Source organism: Cnephaeus nilssonii, assembly GCF_951640355.1.
Source record: "Cnephaeus nilssonii genome assembly, chromosome: 7".
NCBI classification, from domain to species: domain Eukaryota; kingdom Metazoa; phylum Chordata; class Mammalia; order Chiroptera; family Vespertilionidae; genus Cnephaeus; species Cnephaeus nilssonii.
In genome coordinates, this window is record NC_137078.1 from 83,007,033 (window position 1) to 83,026,113 (window position 19,081).

General features: G+C 41.9%; 1 protein-coding gene across 1 annotated transcript in view; it reads right to left on the minus strand.

The window, feature by feature from the left end:
- The window catches only part of S100PBP (S100P binding protein), a 35,429-nt gene extending 16,493 nt beyond the window's left edge, over window positions 1–18,936 (minus strand). Inside the window, exons 1-5 of the mRNA XM_079776050.1 lie at window positions 18,791–18,936; window positions 11,844–11,960; window positions 9,710–10,416; window positions 8,561–8,643; window positions 6,385–6,488 (exon numbers count right to left, since the gene is read on the minus strand). Of these exons, the coding sequence (XP_079632176.1) occupies window positions 6,385–6,488; window positions 8,561–8,643; window positions 9,710–10,414 (892 nt within the window). The 5' untranslated portion in view covers window positions 10,415–10,416; window positions 11,844–11,960; window positions 18,791–18,936. The remainder of the gene's footprint in view (window positions 1–6,384; window positions 6,489–8,560; window positions 8,644–9,709; window positions 10,417–11,843; window positions 11,961–18,790) is intronic.
- Between the last annotated feature and the right edge of the window lie 145 nt (window positions 18,937–19,081).

Sequence of the window (19,081 nt, forward strand, 5' to 3'; positions counted from 1 at the left end):
TCCGGACAACAGTTAAACCTTAATTAGATCCTGTTTTAATAATTTACAAGAGACGTTTTTGGAAAAACAAAGAAATTGAAATATAGTGTGAATATTAGATGATTTTAAGAAATTATGATTAATTTTGTCCTCTTTGGAGGGATGCTTTTAGTCTTATTTGCAAAAGGGAAGTTTTTCTTTTGCTGTAGTTGTCTTCTTTGCAGAATATTAGTGTGCAAGTTTGTAAGCAAATGAAACATACAGGTTCAAGTCATTAATTTTGATTTTCACATCTTATATCTATGCCAGATCTGTATTTCAGGTAAGTTATTTACTTTAAATGAATGTTGTAAATTCCATTCCAAGTTCAGCTTGAACTTTGCAATAAACGAACACTAGACTAAAAAAAAAAATTATGAATATAAATCGCCAATAAACATAAGAAAAATGTTTAAGCTAATTATTAAAACAAAATTTGTTAAAATTTACCTATCAAATTGGTGACAGTAAAATAAATACAATTGGGGAGGGCAGGACAATCTGGTAACATGTGTCAAAAGTTTTAAAAATGTTTATGCACTTCCACTTCTAGGCATTCGTCCTATAGATATAAGAGCTATACATAAACATTTCTTTCTCTTCTTTTAAAAATATATTTTATTGATTTTTTACAGAGAGAAAGGGAGAGGGATAGAGAATTAGAAACATCTATGAGAGAGAAACATCAATAAGCTGCCTCCTGCACACCCCCTACTGAGGATGTGCCTGCAACCAAGGTACATGCCCTTGACCGGAACCGTACCTGGGACCCTTCAGTTCAAAGGCCGACACTCTAGCCACTGAGCCAAACCGGATAGGGCTACATAAACATTTCTTGACCAGAATGTTCACTGCAGCATTGCTAATGAAAATAAACACAACCTAATTATCCAACAAGTTATACTTACAATCATTAAAAACCTTAATTTGAGCCAAAACCGGTTTGGCTCAGTGGATAGAGCGTCGGCCTGCGGACTGAAAGGTCCCAGGTTCGATTCCGGTCAAGGGCATGTACCTTGGTTGCGGGCACATCCCCAGTAGGGGGTGTGCAAGAGGCAGCTGATCGATGTTTCTCTCTCATCGATGTTTCTAACTCTCTATTCCTTTCTCTACCTCTCTGTGAAAAATCAATAAAATATATTTAAAAAAAAAAAAAAAAAAAAAAAACCTTAATTTGAGATATTTAACAGGCAAAGATCCCTAAAATACATTATGTAAATGGAAGACAGCAGTTATTTTTTGTGATCCCAGAGGGCAGGGCTAGGAACTACCACTGGAAATTACAGGAAGGCAGAGTTTGGCTCAATGTAAGGAATAACTTTCTAACAATTTTCTAATCAATGAATGGCCTATTAGAACTCTAAGCAAAGGCTGAATGGTCACTTACTTGGCAAAGATACACAGAACAGAATTGTGTGTTAGGAGATTAAAGAGAAGATATTAATGGTCCTTTTCTACTCTAAGAACTTATTTCATACAAAGTTTTCCATTAGCTGGGATTTCATAGTGGTTGGCACTTCTTTGTAAATGCTATTGAAGAACCAGGTGGCACTAAACTAAAAAGAGATTAGACCTATATTAGAATAATGGAGTTAAAAAGGATGAATTATATTATTATATCTTGTATCAATAATATATACATTATTGATAAAATGTGCCCAGCCGGCATGGCTCAGTGGTTGAGCATCGACCTTTGAACCAGGAGGTCAAGGTTCGATTCCTGGTCAGAATACATGCCCAGGCTGTGGGCTTAATCCCCAATGTGGGGCATGCAGGAGGCAGCCAATCAATGATTCTCTCTCATCATTGATGTTTCTATTTCTCTCTCCCTCTCTCTTGCTCTCTGAAATCAATAAAAAATATTTTTTTAAAAGTAATTTTCTTGGCCCCTCTTGCCCTCTTGGCCAAGAGGAACCCGCTTCTCACAATCCAATTGTCCACAGCTGTTGCCTGAGCTTCTGTTCATGCCAAGGTTGAAACCTTGTGATGGCTGGTACCATGGACCTGTCTCTCGCCCAGTGGGGTGAGCTGGGCCTCCTTGGAGAAGAAACCTGGGTTCCACAAGATATGTGATCAGTGCTGAGACCCTGCCAGCAGGCAAGGGGATCCCAAGGCAGGTGCTGGGCGTGGAGGCCATGGGGGCATAGGCGACCAAGGAGACAGAACTAAACCTCACATCACCCTGCTTGGCCCCGGAGGATGGCTGGTTAGCCAGAGACGGGTAAGATTCCTCAGGGAAGGAACAACCTAAGACAGGCACAGTCGCATAGGGGCCATCAGGAGAGAACTTGGGGGTCAACAGAGGGGGGGCACAGACCTTCACCCCCCCAAGTTTGCAGGGGCCTGAACCCTCACCCCTGCTGAGGGAGATCTCCTGCCCCCATGGCTGCTCAGCTTCACATGCTCAGCTCAAATCGGGACCCAGGTAACAAAGACTTAGCCGACAGCAGATGCCCTCTCACTGCAACAAGACTTGATGGAGATGTCTTGCACCCATGATCCGGGGAACTGGCGTCTATGATATCTAAATACAACCTAGCACCAGGAATGCTCAGGGCCTACTCAAGAAGGCAAATAATCCTCTCCACTAATATTTACAGGGTAAAACAAGATGGTTGTTAGAGTATTAAATTTTACAGTAAAATAGTAGTCAAGTTTTCAGACTAATTTAAATTGGCCAATCAAAATAAGCAAATACTCTAGAAAAATCAATTGTACTGGACAAAAAAAAGCTGTTCCTAAAGTGTTAACTAAAATTTTTATTGGTAGTTCATCTCATAGTAAAATTGCATAACATATAATGAACCTAAAGCAGTCACATTTTAGTGCAAAAAAGTAAAATTTAAAAGCTATCAAGATTACAGCATAAAATTTCCAAAAGACTCCCAATATTTAAACCAAAAAAGGGGGGATAGTAGAAGAATATCATGTAAGGAAAAATATCCTGTAAATAAATTACATCTAGACAATTTTTACTTTAGAAAATTAACTTTCATTTGTAATGCTAACAGCAAGACACCCAGGTAAAACATACATGGGGTCAAAACAAGCCAAAGGAAAATCGTTTGGGCAAAAAATTGAAAAAGGATCGCAAGTCAAATTTATAGAAAATATTCCTTTATTAACTTTTGGTTGAGAATATGTTTGTAAATTTTCAGAAAACAACTCCAAGACCATGTGGATTCCTGCAACAGAGAGGAATTGATAGGAGTGCTCCAGCCATGAAGACAGAAGAGAAACAGTCCAGAGATGGAAGACGCTGACCATGCCTTGCCATACTAGCAGTCAGCAGATGTGCGTCACTGCAGATTGCCCAGGACCAAACCAGAGAGGGTTGGACCTGCATTACCACCATTTGTCCACCATCCAGAACTGAAATATCATTGCTGTTATGTACACATAAACAACTGTTGGACATAGAAATCGGGACTCAAAAGAACTGTTGGCCTAGAAAGAAACTCACTATAGACTGATTCATCTGCCTCTCAGCATAACCATTATTGCTTGTCTCATTTTCGGTTCCTATAAGTGTATTCCTAGTATCACATGAGATCACTCATCTAGGGGAAATGATGAACAACATAGACTGAAGAACAAAAACAGCATTGATCAGACTGTCAGACCTCAGAGGGAAGGTAGGGGAGGGTGGGGACAAGGGAGATAGATCAACCAAAGGACTTGTGTGCTTGCATATGAGCCTAACCAGTGATCACGGACAACAGGGGGATGGGGGCATGTGTGTGGAGGCGTTTAGGATGGAAATGGGGGGGGGGGGGTTGATGACAAATATGTGATACCTTAATCAATAAAGTAATTTAAAAAAAAGTAATTTTCACATAAGCTAAATAAGTCTTGTTATTATCCCCATTTTATAAATGAGAAAACTGAGCTTTTACTGGTTCAAAGTCACACAGCCTGTAAGTAATGGTGCTAGATATGAACCCAGAAATTAACTTTAGACTAGACTTTATTCTCCCAACTACTAAAATATTCTGTCTTTCCTCTATACCAGTTATTCTAGCTGTTTCTTTTTTTTAATATATATTTTTATTGATTTCAGAGAGGAAGAGAGAGGGAAAGATAGAAACATCAATGATGAGAATCACTGATCGGCTGCCTCCTGTACGCCTCCTACTGGGGATCGAGCCAGAAACCCGAGCATATGCCCTTGACAGGAATCAAACCTGGTACCCTTCAGTCCACAGGCTGACACTCTATCTACTGAGCCAAACTGGCTAGGGCTATTCTAGCTGCTTCTTATGGGATATAGATTGTTGTGATAAAATGGGAGAGGGACTGCTGAATGGGGGAAGAGATTAGAAAAGATGTTATAAAATGAGCAGCTGCTCATTGCTTTTCTTGTGACATTTTTTTAAATGCCCCAATTGAGAAAGAAAAATGTATAACTGCATATATCAGTGCCAACTATCTATTATATAAAAGTAAGTAAGTCACCTCATGAAAGAAAAAACAATGATCAATGCCCTAGCCGGTTTGTCTCAATGGATAGAACGTTGGCCTGCAGACTGAAGGATCCCAGGTTTGATTCCGGTCAAGAGGCACATGCCTAAGTTGTGGGCTCGATCCCCAGTGGGAAGTGTGCAGGAGGCAGCCAATCAATGATTCTCTCTCATCATTGATGTTTCTATCTTTTTCTCCCTCTCCCTTCCTCTCTAAAATCAATAAAAAATATTTTTTTAAAAATGATCAAGCCTCTTCCACAGAGGCTGAATATAGACAAACTTCTTTTAATCTGCCCCTCCAGTGACTGGGTGTGTGTGTGTGTGTGTGTGTGTGTGCACGGGGGAGTGTCCCTAGTTCCATCAGACCTTTAAAATAGTTCAAGTAAAGTGATCTCACAAACCAAAGGGCTGAGCAATCAGTATGAGTAGTATTTGATTGTTCAATAAAATCTTTGAGAAAAAAATAAAAGGACCTGGCCCTGGCTGGTATTGCTAAATGGTTAGAGCATTGGCCCATGCATCTAAGGGTCATGGGTTCGATTACTGGTCAAGGGTAGGTACCTGGGTTGCAGGTTTGATCCCCAGCCTTGGTTGGGACAAGTGCAGAAGGCAACCAATTGATGTCTCTCTCTCACATGGATGTTTCTCTCTCTTCACCCTCTCTTCCTCCCTTCCATTTTCTCTAAAAATCAATGGAAAAAATATCCTCTAGTGAGTATTAACATAAATAAACAAACAAACAAATTAATTAATTAAATAAAATGACCTGGAATAAAAAGTTCTTTTGACTGATATCTCAACAGTTCTAAACCTTTCATTCAGCCTTATAAAACAAAAAAAGAAAAACTCACTAATCATTCAAGATTTGTCAAAGAAAGGGGAGACTCCCTCTGATCTTTGGCCAAAAATTCTTCTAAAACCCTCTATAGTGATCTTAGAGTAACTGAACTAATTATCTTCTCTGTAGAGCCTACCTAGAGCACCCTCCTCCTCTCATCTTCCAACTCTCCCCAAACACAAACAGAAGGGCTCTTTCCTTGCTCCTACTACACTTTATACATAATTATATTAGAGCACTAGTCAATATTTCAGTGTAATTATCTTTTTCTTCTCTAGGCTATTAATTCCCAGAGGGCTAAGACTCTACCTCACTCCTCTTTAAGTTTACTATTCCTAATCTTCAAAATTAGCACCACTGAAAGTACTCGAGATAGGTTTGCTAAATAGGGAAAGACACAAAGATGACAAAATATGGAGTGATCTTTTATGAGAAGGAATTATTTTGTAAGTATCTCTCTAACTTCTGCACCTTCAGTGCAGCCCAGTTTCCCTTTAGGAGTTTTTTTCCCCATCAGCCAATAGTTCAGGATGAATGGGGGCTAGAGAAAAAGTCTAGCTAGCCATTTTGGTTTGCAATAGGTTTGAATGAACTAGGGATGACTCAGCTTAAAGGATCAGGAAGGTTGTCAGAGCCTTTCAAGAGTTTTTATTCAGATGGCAAAGATGCAGGATGTAATTTGAAATGCCTGCTTTTTTACGTTTAAATGCTAAAGACAAGAGGAAAATAATTCCAAATAAAAAATCAATGATTACTAGCAGTGCCTGGTCATCTACTTCTACTGTTTTTCAGACAAAAAACAAATCCCTGGCAAAAAAGTATAGGTCTGGTTACACCCCTCAACCATGGGGAACATACTTTTCATGTACTGGTATGAGTCTCTTTGGACCCCTCGTTAAGGTTAGCTCAGCCACTTTCCGGATAATATGGTTAGGCAATCCCCTGAAGTGAAAATTTTGGGGTATGGAAGTTACCTTTCTCACCAATTTAAGAAAATTAAGTGATATTATACTGGAAAAACAGTACCATCACATCTGTACATGCCATTTTTGGTTACCATGTTACCTTGGTTAGAATCCACTGAGTCTTTTATATGAGCAAAAACACTCCTGACATAAGTTTGCTTCTTCCGTTCTAGATCTGATTGTGAAAACGTTGAAACATTACTCCTGGAACAAAGCAAACCAGAAGGAAAAACAGTCCATTAGAATTATGAGTATAGTGTTTTATTGACAGATATATACTGCTGATCAATCAGAACAACTAAATTTCAGAAGCAAAATACTCTCTAAGCCCTAACCGGTTTGGCCCAGTGGATAGAGCGTCGGCCTGCAGACTCAAGGGTCCCATGTTCAATTCCGGTCAAGGGCATGTACCTTGGTTTCAAGCACATCCCCAGTAGGGGGTGTGCAGGAGGCAGCTGATCAATGTTTCTCTCTCATCGATGTTTCTAACTCTCTATCCCTCTCCCTTCCTCTCTGTAAAAAATCAATAAAATATATATTTTTTTAAAATACTCTCTAAGATTCAGTGACATAAGATAGTGTTAGTCATAGGAAGCTGAAATCAAGTATGGAGTTGAGAGAAAAAAGAAGAGGTTAACAACCTCCTGTTAACAAAGCATAGGAAAGTGAAGACAACTTAGTCCCTAGGAAAAAAAGCATTTGTTCAGTAATTCAAGGTCAGGAAATAGCTAACTTCATAGAGCTACAGAAAAACTGAATGTGATAAACACAGAAAAGAACCAGCTGGACCTGGCAATTAGAAAATTGGTGACCTTGGCAAGAACAACATCTGGCCCTTACTCATACTGACTGCACTATACTGAGGAGTCTGTGGATGAGAATATTGCGATAGTCAAGTTATTACGGTTCCAAGAAGCCTGACTTATATTCTCTGGTATAATTTCAATTGTAAGCAATTCAGTATGTTTCCCTCAAATTATGCAAACAAAAGGAAAAAAAAACAGAAAAGGGACTTTAGCCTTATTTTTAATATTTTAAAATTTCAAAAGCAGAATACCTATACAAATGCACATGGATACATTTATAATTTTTCAAATATCATTGTAAGGAAGCCAATGTGACCCAACCTAAAAAACAGCTTTGCTAATTAAAAAGGCCCATGTGGAGACACTGCCATCTCCTGGCAACAAGAGCATAGATTGAAAAGGTGACCCAAATCTGCAACCTCTGTAAGAATTTTTCCCCAAGAGAGTTGTATGACTAAATGATTTTCTACAGTTATATTTTAACATTTTTGTTAAAAATTATTCTAACCTCCTAACATATCTGTGACCAGGCTTGCCCATACACAGGAAAAGAAATCTTACATTTATACAGTGCTTTCACTAATATGTCTTTTTCTAGTCTTCAAAATTATCCTGTGAGGTAGTGGAAAAGGCATCATTGCCTCATTTTAATGACAAAACTAGAGGCCTGGTTCAAAAAATTCGTGGCAGGGGGTGGGAGGAGAGACAGTTCCCCTCAGCCTAGCCTGCACCCTCTCTAATTCGGGACCCCTCAGGAGATGTACAAGTGCCGGTTTAGGCCTGATCCCGGGGATCAGGTCTAAACTGGCAGTCAGACATCCCTCTCACAATCCGGGACCACTGGCTCCTAACTGCTCACCTGCCTGCCAGCCTGATATCCCCTAACCACTTCTGCCTGCTGGCCTGGTCACCTCTCACTGCCCCCCCTGCCAGCCTGGTTGCCCCTCACGGCGCCCCCTGACAGCCTGATCGCCCCCAACTGCCCCCCTCTGCCGGCCTGGTTGCCCTCACTGCCCCCTCTGCCAGCCTGGTCGGCCCTCACAGCTCCCCCTGCCGGCCTGGTCACCCCCAACTGCCCTGCCCCTGCTGGCCTGGTTGCCCCCAACTGCCTCCCTCTGCCGGCCTGGTCGCCACTCACTGCCCCCTCTACCGACCTGGTTGCCCCCAACTGCCCCCCCTGCCGCCCTAGTCGCCCCACGCAGCCTGCTGTTCAGTCGTTTGGTCGTCCCTCACTAACCCACCTGTCGGCCTTGTCGCCCCACACAGCCTGCTGTTCGGTTGTTACTGTGAGGGCATCCCAACCAATTTGCATATTACCCTTTTATTAGTATAGATGAGTCCGAGATTATTTGACTTGCCCAACATCACACTAATAGGTGGTGCTAGAACTTCAAGTATGCTTACTCAGGGTTTTTTTCTACACTACGGGGAAACTGAGGAAGAAACCAGAATATTCCATTACACTATTACCTTGTTTTGGCTTGCAGAACAGGAATGACTTTGCCTATTCTCTCAGGAACTTTCAGCTTCCCAGAATCCTTGTCAAGAACATCCTTTTTTTCAGAGCAAAAGAAATGCAGAAGGAAAGATGGTTCTTAGTAACAAGAAAATAACTGAGTATAGCATTTATGCAAATACCCTTAAACTAAAGGCCTCAGAGGCATATCCTTATCCCACTGTGTACCAGGCACTATAATAGCTGCTTTAAATGAGATAGTGACTGCAATCTTAAGTGGGGGGGAAAGGGGCTTAGAACCCTAAGCAGCAGGGATTATTAAACCCATTTGGAAGAAAGGGAATCAGACTCAAAGAGGTTAAGTAAATTGCCCAAGATTTTTCAGGCCGACTTAGAGCTGGTACTGTATTTAATATAGCAATACTAGAGGCCCGATGCACAAAATTCGTGCAAGAGTAGGCCTTCCTTCCCCTGGCTGCCAGCACCGGCTTCCCTCTGGCACCCGGGCTTCCCTCCAGCTGCTGGTAGGCACCCGGGACCCGAGCTTCCCTCGCAGTCCTGGCTTCATCCAGAAGGATGTCTGGTCTAATTAGTATATTACGCTTTTATTATTATAGATAACCAAAGCTTAGGCTGAAGCTCAAAGAAAGGAAAAATAATACTAAAACAATCAACTTAGTAATTATCTAATAAATGGTAATTTAATATCATGAATGTTAATGCAAATACACAATTACCCTTTACTCTACCATGAAATATTATTCACTCCTATTTTTAAATAAGAAATGTGAGGGCTCAGCCATTGTGGCTCAGTGGTTGAGTGTTGACCTATGAACCAGGAAGTCATGGTTCGATTCCTGTTAAGGGCACATGCCCGCATTTCAGGCTCAATCCCCAGTGTGGGGTGTGCAGGAGGCAGCCAATCAATGAGTCTCTCTCATCACTGATGTTTCTATCTCTCTCCCTTCCTTACTGAAATCAATAAAAATATAAAAAATAAAAAGAAATGTGAGGGGACAGGGAGGCTACATAATCCGTCCAAGGTCATGGTGTTAAGACAGGATTCAAACTGCAATTTGTCTGAATACAAAGCTCTGCTGCTATACAGCTTCTGAATGAAAATAATTTTATTTTTCTCTTCATCTTGAAAAAAATATACTTACTTTGTTTGATGAATTGGAAACAACTGGAAACTTCATTTCACAACTTGATTTATGTGATCCATTTCTCCAGGATGACCCTAAATGAGGAGTCTCTGAATGGTCCAAGATCTGAGTGATTACAGGTGTAGGTTTCTTACTATCAGGCATACTTTTTTCAGGGACAGTTTGTTGAAAGTTATTACTTGAAGGAGAAGGGAGTGAGGGCCCATCCCAGGAAGAGTTATTGGGGATGACCCTTTCAGAATTAGTGCAAAGTTTGCTCTTATTGGGGCTAAGACCATCTTCTCTCATCCCTTCTCCAAGGGAGAAGCGTTTTTCCATATCTTTGGATGTATCAGTCTTGTCCTTATTAAGCACAATATCACAAGCTGTTGGATTAAATGGTGCAACAACTGTTAATTTTACAAGATTCTTTTCTGGTGCAAAGGGTCTGTTTAATGGTTTCATAGGAGTTGGTCCCTGACCAACTGATGTACTTTGAGGTAATTTGAAAAGGCCAGGAGTCTCAGCTACTGGTACACGGCTGTCCAATGAATTTTCCTCATCCTCATCTGATAGCTCATCATCCCGCAAGTACTTCTCTATCTCTTCCTCCGTGAAGCTGAAATGGCCATCATCTTCTTCTCCTTCACTCAGGTCCAGCAAGGAATCATCCAATACATCCTCATCCAAGGGACCCCTAGAGGGCACTAGTGGGCACATCATATCTGAAGAAATAAGAGGCAGGTTCACTGAGGAACAGGAAATACTCTTTATACCAACTCCAATCTGCTCTATAGAGTGGTCGTGTCCTCACATTTCAAATTCTTTACACTGTGACTTGTAACATGGAAAACAATTTTAAGATATCTAACTTTATCAGAATCATGGAAATACATATTAGAACGATGAGATACCTTTTTCCCTATAAATATGTTAAAATTAAGACAATAATCCAGGTTAGTGTGGATGTGCGAAAAAGCACTCTCATACTCTGTCAGTGAGAGTGTAAGTCAGCACAATATTTTGTGGATAGTATCTTGGCAATATGAATTTACCCAGATATTTCACTTCTGGAAGTTTATTCTATAGAAATACCTATACAAATGCACATGAATACATTTACAAGGATATCCAAAGCAGCATCACCCAAAATACCTAAATATTGAACAATCTATATGCCCATCACCAGGAGATCAGTTAAGTAAAATTATGGTATATTCATGCTGTGTGTATTTTAAACTACAGTAGTCTCCCCTTATCTGCAGTTTTGCTTTCCACAATTGCAGTTACCACAGTTTCAGACACGAGGTCAATCGAGGTTCTAAATTATTAAATGGAAACTCCCGAAATAATTCTTTTTTTGTTAAGATATATTTTTATTGATTTCAGAGAGGAAAGGAGAGGGAGAGAGAGAGAAACATCAATGATAAGAGAGAATCATTGATCGGCTGCCTCCTGTACACCCCCTACCGGGGGTTGAGCCCACAACCTGGGCATGTGCCCTTGACTGGAATCAAACCTGGGACCCTTCAGTCCACAGGCCGATGCTCTATCCACTGCACCAAACCAGTTAGGGCCAGAAATAATTCTTAAGTTTTGAGTAGTGCGATGAAACCTCATGCCTTCCCACTCTGTCTTGTCCAGAACGTGAATTATACCTTTGTCCAGCATATCCACACTCTTTATGCTACTGTTCATTAGTCACTTAGTAGGTTATTGGAAGGACTGTCACGATATTTCAGTGCTTATGTTCAAATAACCCTTATTTTATTTAATAATGGCCCCAAAGAGCAAGAGTAGAATTGCTGGCAATTCATATATGCCAAAGAGAAGCTATAAAGTACTTCCCATTAAGTGACAATGTATGCATTAAAAGGGAAAAACAGTATATATAAGATTCAGTACTATCTGTAGTTTCAGGCATCCACTGGGAGTTTTTGGAACATACCCCCTGCGGACAAGTGGGGACTACTGTATTTAAAAAGACAATGTGATCTGTACATACTATAATTGAATAATATCCACAACATACAAACAATACAAATATAATATGTAAAATGTTTGGATTTTCATAGTTTACACTTTTTAGAAAACAAACATTATTTTCAAAAATAATTTTTTTAATGAAGAATATAAGAATTGTCTTCCATACTGTGTGGAGCTGCTGGCGTGATCTCTGCCTTTGCCACGAGACCAAATGGAAAAAGGTTTCAGCTCCTGCTAGCTGTTCCTTTCAGCAGACTTGTCAAAATGATTGACTCCCACCTTCCTGAAGGTACAAAGAAAATTAGAGGATCTTCTCATCACTTTCAACTCTGCTAATTACAAAGTCAACAGTATTATGCTTTTAAAGTGCTCCATCTATTAATTTTCATCTTGATTTTTTTTAATACCAGAAAGTTAAATTTTGAGTCAAAACATAAAAGAAAAACCTTTAGAGGAAAAAATTATGCAACTAAATGGCTAGTTTTGTTCCAACAATTTGTACTTTCTTAAGGTTATCATTTATTTGCTCTAGTAGGATGAATCCTAGATTAAGAGTCCAAAAACTTGGGTTATAGTCCTGGTTCTGTCACTAACTAGTTATAATAATTTAGACAAGCCACTTAACCGTTTGTACTTGTTTTCTCATTTATAAAACGGGAAAGGGATTGAAAAGGGGACCAGGCCGAAACCGGTTTGGCTCAGTGGATAGAGCGTCGGCCTGTGGACTGAAAGGTCCCAGGTTCGATTCCGGTCAAGGGCATGTACCTTGGTTGTGGGCACATCCCCAGTAGGGGGTGTGCAAGAGGCAGCTGATAGATGTTTCTCTATCATCGATGTTTCTAACCCTCTATCCCTCTCTCTTTCTCTCTGTAAAAAATCAATAAAATATATTTAAAAAGAAAAAAAAAGAAAAGGGGACCAGGCAATATCTAAGATTCCACCAAGATCTAGAAGTTACTCATGTCCACACATACAAAAGTCTCATTTCAATAGATACATAGATGCAAAAATAGAAAAAAATGCAAACAAATTTGATGACTGCTATAACATGTGGAGGGATTGAGAGAGATCAAAGGGAGATTTTGGTATCATTTTACTTTTCCAATTGAATATTTATATATTACTAGTTTAACTAAAACCTAGTTTTCAAACAGCTAATGATGAATTTGATCTATAATTATTTTCTAATGGAGAAAATGAGAGAAAGCTAATATTTTACATATTTCATATAAACAACTGAAAAGCTATAAGAAATAATTAAACACTAAACTCAATAATCTGGGAAATTCATGATAGCCTTTTTACTGTGAATTCTGCCTACCCCACTTCCCTCCAAACCACACCTGGAATTTTAGCTTTAGTTCATACATTCTTACAGAAAACATTTTCTGAGTTACTATCATCACACAGCATTGAGCTAGATAATACATCTCTATAAAATTTCTAAGAAATAAATATATGATTTCTACACTCAAAGGATGTATAACCTTGCCAGGAGACAAGATTTAAAATTACACACTACCATGAAAAAATGTCAAATGGTATGGACAATACCAAAGAAAGAGTTAGAAGGGAAGTAATTTCAGAATTTGAGAATTAAAAGGAACCTATGTAATGCACAGCATGGTGATTATAATTAACAACACTGATTTTATACTTGAAAATTGCTAAGAGAATATATCCTAAAAGTTCTCATCACAAGTAAAAAACCTGTAACTATGTGAGGTGATGTTGTTAACTAAACTTATTTTATAACCAGAGGCCCAGTGCATGGATTCGTGCACCGGTGGGGTCCCTCAGCGTGGCCTGCAGCAATCGGGTCAAAATCGGCAATCCAACGCTGCCTGCTGCTCCTGCCTGCCACTCCCGCTCATCCCGGGCCCACTGCACCTGCTGCAGGCTTGCGCCCGGTCAGTCGCGATCAGGAGAGGCTCACAGCAGCAAGCCTTGAGTCCTGCATCTGGCGCCCTGGGATCTGCTGAGCAGTGCTCCTGCTGTGGGAGAGCACTGACCACCAGGGGGCAGCTCCTGCATTGAGCATCTGCCCCCTGGTGGTCAGTGCATGTCATAGCGACTGGTCATTCAGTCATTTAGGCTTTTAAATATATAGATTATATGGCAATATGTACAAATATCAAATCATTATGTTGAACACCTTAAGATAATAAAACTTGGGGGGTAATAAATAAAAGAAAGAAGGAACTAATTAAACTTTATCTTAGAAATGAGGTGGGATAGAAAGGAAAGAAATATTAAGTACTTATTATAAATCAGGCACTGAGAGACATTTACAGCTCTAATTTAACCCCTCAACTTAATTCTATAACACAAATCTTATCAAAGAAACTAAGGTTTCTGTTGTATTTAAACGTAATGCTGCTAAGACTTTTTCTCTGATTTTACCAACAATTGTTGTGAGAGTTCCAGGCACTAGAGCAGGTTCCTCATTGAAGAGAAAAGTAATTTCTCTGCCCAGTAACTGAGTTTTTATAATGTTATTTCTTTAGACAGAAGTAAGAAAAGTTGACTTTTGGAAATTTCTTTACATAAAGTTTGTGGTTGTCAAGCACAAGTATCACAGACACTGGGGTTAAGCAGCTACATTTCTGAGAAGCCCTTTTTGAGCCCCTATCCCCATTCTCACTCCAGCACCTGCTTGACCAAATGAAGAGTTCAATATATTTTCACTCTTGGAAGACTAAAGTTCAAAGTCATAAAGTAACTCAACCAAGTACAGAGAACTAAGAATGCTAGAACAAGGATCCAAACTAAGGTATATTTCCAAAGGCAATGATTTTTTCTTGTGTATGTTTTTTCTACTACCTTTGTAGTAAGACTTGCCCAGGGTTGGTCAGCAAATGGCAGAGCCCTCTAAATTCACTACACCTTTTAATAGACATGAAAGATATGGACACTAATGAGGATTTTGGTGCCGTGGCAAAAATAATTTAAGCCACCTTATTATCACAGACTTTCTTGATTTCCCAGCTGAATGGAAGAACATCAGAAATATCCTTGAATACGGCCAAACCTCACAGGAAAAAAACACACATCATTACTGCACACAAAAAGGACCAATATCCTTCACAACCACTGAAAACATCTATTTCTATGCCATACGACATCCAGAGCCACGGAGCTGGCTCTTCTGAGCTTCTCTCATATAATGTTCCAAAAGGGCTAGGAGCAAAACAATACCATCCTATATAGTAATCCTATATAATAAAAGCCTAATGTGCAAATCCACCAAATGGCAGAACGACTGGTCGCTATGACGTGCACTGACCACCAGAGGGCAGTTGCTCAATGCAGGAGCTGCCCCCAGCCCAGGCCAGCCAAGGTGGGTGCCAGTGGGAGCTTCCCCCCTCCCCACCCCCCCCCCACCCTACCCCACCGGTCGGCCCTGATCACTGGCCAGGCCTAAGGACCCTACCCATGCACAAATTTCATGCATCAGGCCTCTAGTATACATATAACTTTTAACCTGCACAAATCATTTTCTTCATAATTTTAGTTCCTCATTTTAATACACATACAAAAATAACATAATAGCATAATGAACCCCACATACCATCATCACTCAGGCCCAACAACTACTACCATCAACCAAACCATAGCTAATCTAACCCCACCCATTTACCAGATTATTCTGAAGCAAATCCCAGGCATTACATCATTTCATCTGTAAATAACAAGAATTCATTATCATAAAATATCTGGTTCAGATTTCCAATTATTTTATAAATGTCATATATTTTTAAAAGATTTTTAAAAAATCATTATCCAACTAAGGTCCATACACTGTAACTGACTGATATGTCTTGTTTCAATCTATAGCATCCCCATTTTTTTCTTGCAACTTGTTGAAGAAACAATACCATAGATACATATATCATTAAACTATAAAAACATGCATAGGAATAAGAAACACCAAATTCAGGATAGAGGTTACCTCTGGCTGTGGGAAGGGAAGAGGAATGGGCAAGGGAGCATAAGAGCTTCAATTCTATCTATGTTTTATTTCTTTTAAAAAAAAAAGCCTAAAACAAACATGGCAACATAATATAAAGCTGGCCCTGGCTGGTTTGGCTCAGTGGATAGATCGTCCTTTGGAGTGAGGGGTCCTGGGTTCGATTCTGGTCAAAGTCACTTGCCCAGTTTATGGACTCAAATCTTAGTAGGGGACATGCAGGAGGCAGTCGATCAATGATTCTCTCTCATCATTGATATTTCTATCTCTCTCTCCTTCTCCTTTCCTCTCTGAAATCAATAAAAATATATTTTTTAAAACATTATTAAAAAAAGATAAAGCTGGATGGTGGGTATAATGGTATTCATTACTATACTTTTTATATGCTTAAAATATTTAATAATAAAAACATTTTAAAATTAGAAGTCAGTGGGGATACAATGATTACATTCTGAAGTTTCAAATGTCCTCTCCTGTAAAAGGACCACATAATACTACCTTATGGGGTTGTTGGAAGAATTAAATAAGATCATGAATATAAAGCACTTAGTATACTACAGTATAAAAGCTAAATAAGTAGTTTACAGACATTATTTCACTCCATCCTCATCACCTCCCTGAACCCTTCAAAATCTTAAGAGAAACATAGGAATAGTAGGAAAAAAAGTGCTAAACTGGTAAAAACTTCCCCTAGCCCTCGAATGTTAGGGAATTAATCCAGTAGCTCTAATCTCTTCTACATTAACCCAGAATTCAACCATTTGCCACTAAATTAAAGACTAGGCTGTATAGAAATCTAAACTAACAGGCAAATTCTGTAAATTAACAATGAAGTACCTTGTATAGAGGAACTAAAATTCAGAAACTTCAGCAATTCACTTCAAGTTTGAACCTCAAAACAGATGAGAGCACTCATCTGAAAAATGGGAATTATTCACTGTTAACTTGGAACACAGATTATCATGAAGATCAAATGAAGGCAAGTTTAGGAGAGCACTCAACATAAAGCCCTATACTAATGAAAGTTGATATTTAATGAATTTGCAGGGGGTGGGATCGCAGATAAAACTGAAGTTCTAAAGTGAAGTTCCACAGACAGCCTTAGTACTTGTCTGCCATTCTACCATCACCTGCCTTTCTCGGCACTTACTTTGTAACCTCCACCAAGAATATTCGGGTCTCTTTGTTTTTAAGGGAAGAATATTTTTCCCATCTCCCAAGTCTCTCTCTGAATTCCTCCGCTCCCCATCCCTTCTGTGACCCTATTCTGTCCTTCTATGTCTCTCACCTGTCCACCCCCTTCTTCACACTTCAGTTTACCACGTCCGCCCTCGCTGTTCTCTAACCTCCTGGTTGCAACCTCAGAAACTGGCTCCCTTTCTATTTTTATCATCCCTAAAAAACCTCCTGCCTTCGAGCACAAAGCTTTTTTTTTTTTATTCAGGCCACTAAAACTGCAACACCAGATACAACCCCACATCCCTCTTTCAAGGCTCTAAAACCACATCATTTCCAAGCTGAATTTGACAGATATGGCCAAGGGCAAGGATTATTTTCAAGGGACAGGATTTCCCCCACTCAACTTTGATTTTCCAACTTTCCCCATATATGCAATCCGTGTGAGGCACACCCTACACAAAAGGCACTCGGTAGGTTTTACCACTCCATAAAAGGGACATAACATTTAGACAAAATCAAAGTGAACTAAAATTATCTGTGAGAATTGTGCAACTCCCTTGGAGGTAACTGAAAAAGCTGTAGGGCAGAAAAACAACCCAGAGCTGGAAATCTCTGCTGCAAGTAACATTTCACTAGATAAGAGCTCCAGGATTCTCCTCCCATATAGGCATGGGAGACCAAGTGTCCAAGCTGCAGCAACAGGTTTCTTAAAAAAACAACAAAAAAAAAAATGTGGACAGGTTTGCTAAAGGCCGGAGCCTCTAACATATTCACAAGACACTGGAGGTCAGGTGTGACCCATGACCCATCGAAGACCACACACCTTTTCCTTAACCCACAGGAAATTTCCACCACGCCCTCCACCCATCGGAGTCCATTCTAACTAGGCGATATGGCCGCATCCGGCCCGAGGAACAGAGCCGGCTCCGCCCCGGAGCCCCCACCTTAACCTTTAAACAGCCCTTAAAAGCCTCAGTGCCGCACGGAGACAGGCCCTCAGCTCTCCATAGCCCTCGGCCCCTTTCCGCCCTTGGAGAGCGAGTCAAGCTTTTTACTCGGTTTACTCTTCGCTGTGAATTCTTTCACAGCCCGCGGCTGGGACGAGAAAGCCACCCGAGCCCGCCTAAGCAGGTGAGGGCAGCAGGTGGGCAATTCAGTTCCGTTCCGCGGGCCCACCCTGCGGCCCAGGCCCTCCCTCCAGGCTCAGGAGGGGATGGGTGGGGCGCCTCCGGTTCCCGGGAGCCAAACCCAGCTTCAGAGGCGGCCGCCTGACCTCGCCCCGCACTCCCTCAGAGCCTCAGCCTCCAGCACCGCATCGCCCCGGGGCAAGGCCTTCGCACTTCCCTCCTCCCTCCTCCGAGGAGACCGAGAATTCCCGCCACCCCGCGGAAGGCGGGAGAAGCGCGGGCTTGGTCCCCACCCCTCCCCCCGGAGCAAAACCTGCCCGCGGCGCCCGCAGCCCTCTCCCTGAGGATGGCGACCCGCCCCCCACCGCAGCGGGACCCCGGCCCCGCGCTCCCGAGGGGCGGGGCACCCTCTCCTCCCCCCACACGCCAGGCGCGGCCAAAAGACCGCGGTCACCCCTCAGCTACACCCTCCCCCCGGAGGGTAGGGGAGCCGCGTAGCGGCAGCGCCCACCCGCCTGCACTTCCATCCCTCCCCACCGCCGCTGGACTGGGAGAACCGACGTTGCTCCCCGCCCCAGGTCGCCAAACAGCCTCCCTTTTCCTCAGCAGGGTGAGGGGAACCTGGAGCCCGCCGACGTGGAGATGGGGGCAGGGACACTCCCCCCTCCCGCCGCCATCACCTCAGGGACGACAACGGGCCCTTCTCCCAGCAGGGCGAGGGCCTCCCAACCCCTCAACGGGGCGGACGGCGGACGCGGTCCCCTGAAGAAGCAACAGGCGCCCCCATCCTCCTCCCAGCCGGGGAGTGCCGACCCCCTCGCCCCTCCCGCACTTCACCTCCGGAAGCGGGGCCGAAGCCTGGGCGAAGACCTCGCCTCACTCCGCCCCCTGCGCCATTTTATCGCCCCTCTCCCCGACCTCCCCCACCCGAGGCAGCCCGGGCAGCGCCAGGGGGAGGGCGAACAGGCAATGATTGGCAGGAAGGCGCCCCGCCTCTTAGAGGGTGGAGCCTCACGCAGGCGCCGCAACCCCGCCCTCCGCACCGCCTACCCCGACTACTGGCTCCACCTCGTCGCGTCTCATCGACCCGCTCGACTTTCTGCTGCTCCTGACTTCCGACCACTTCAC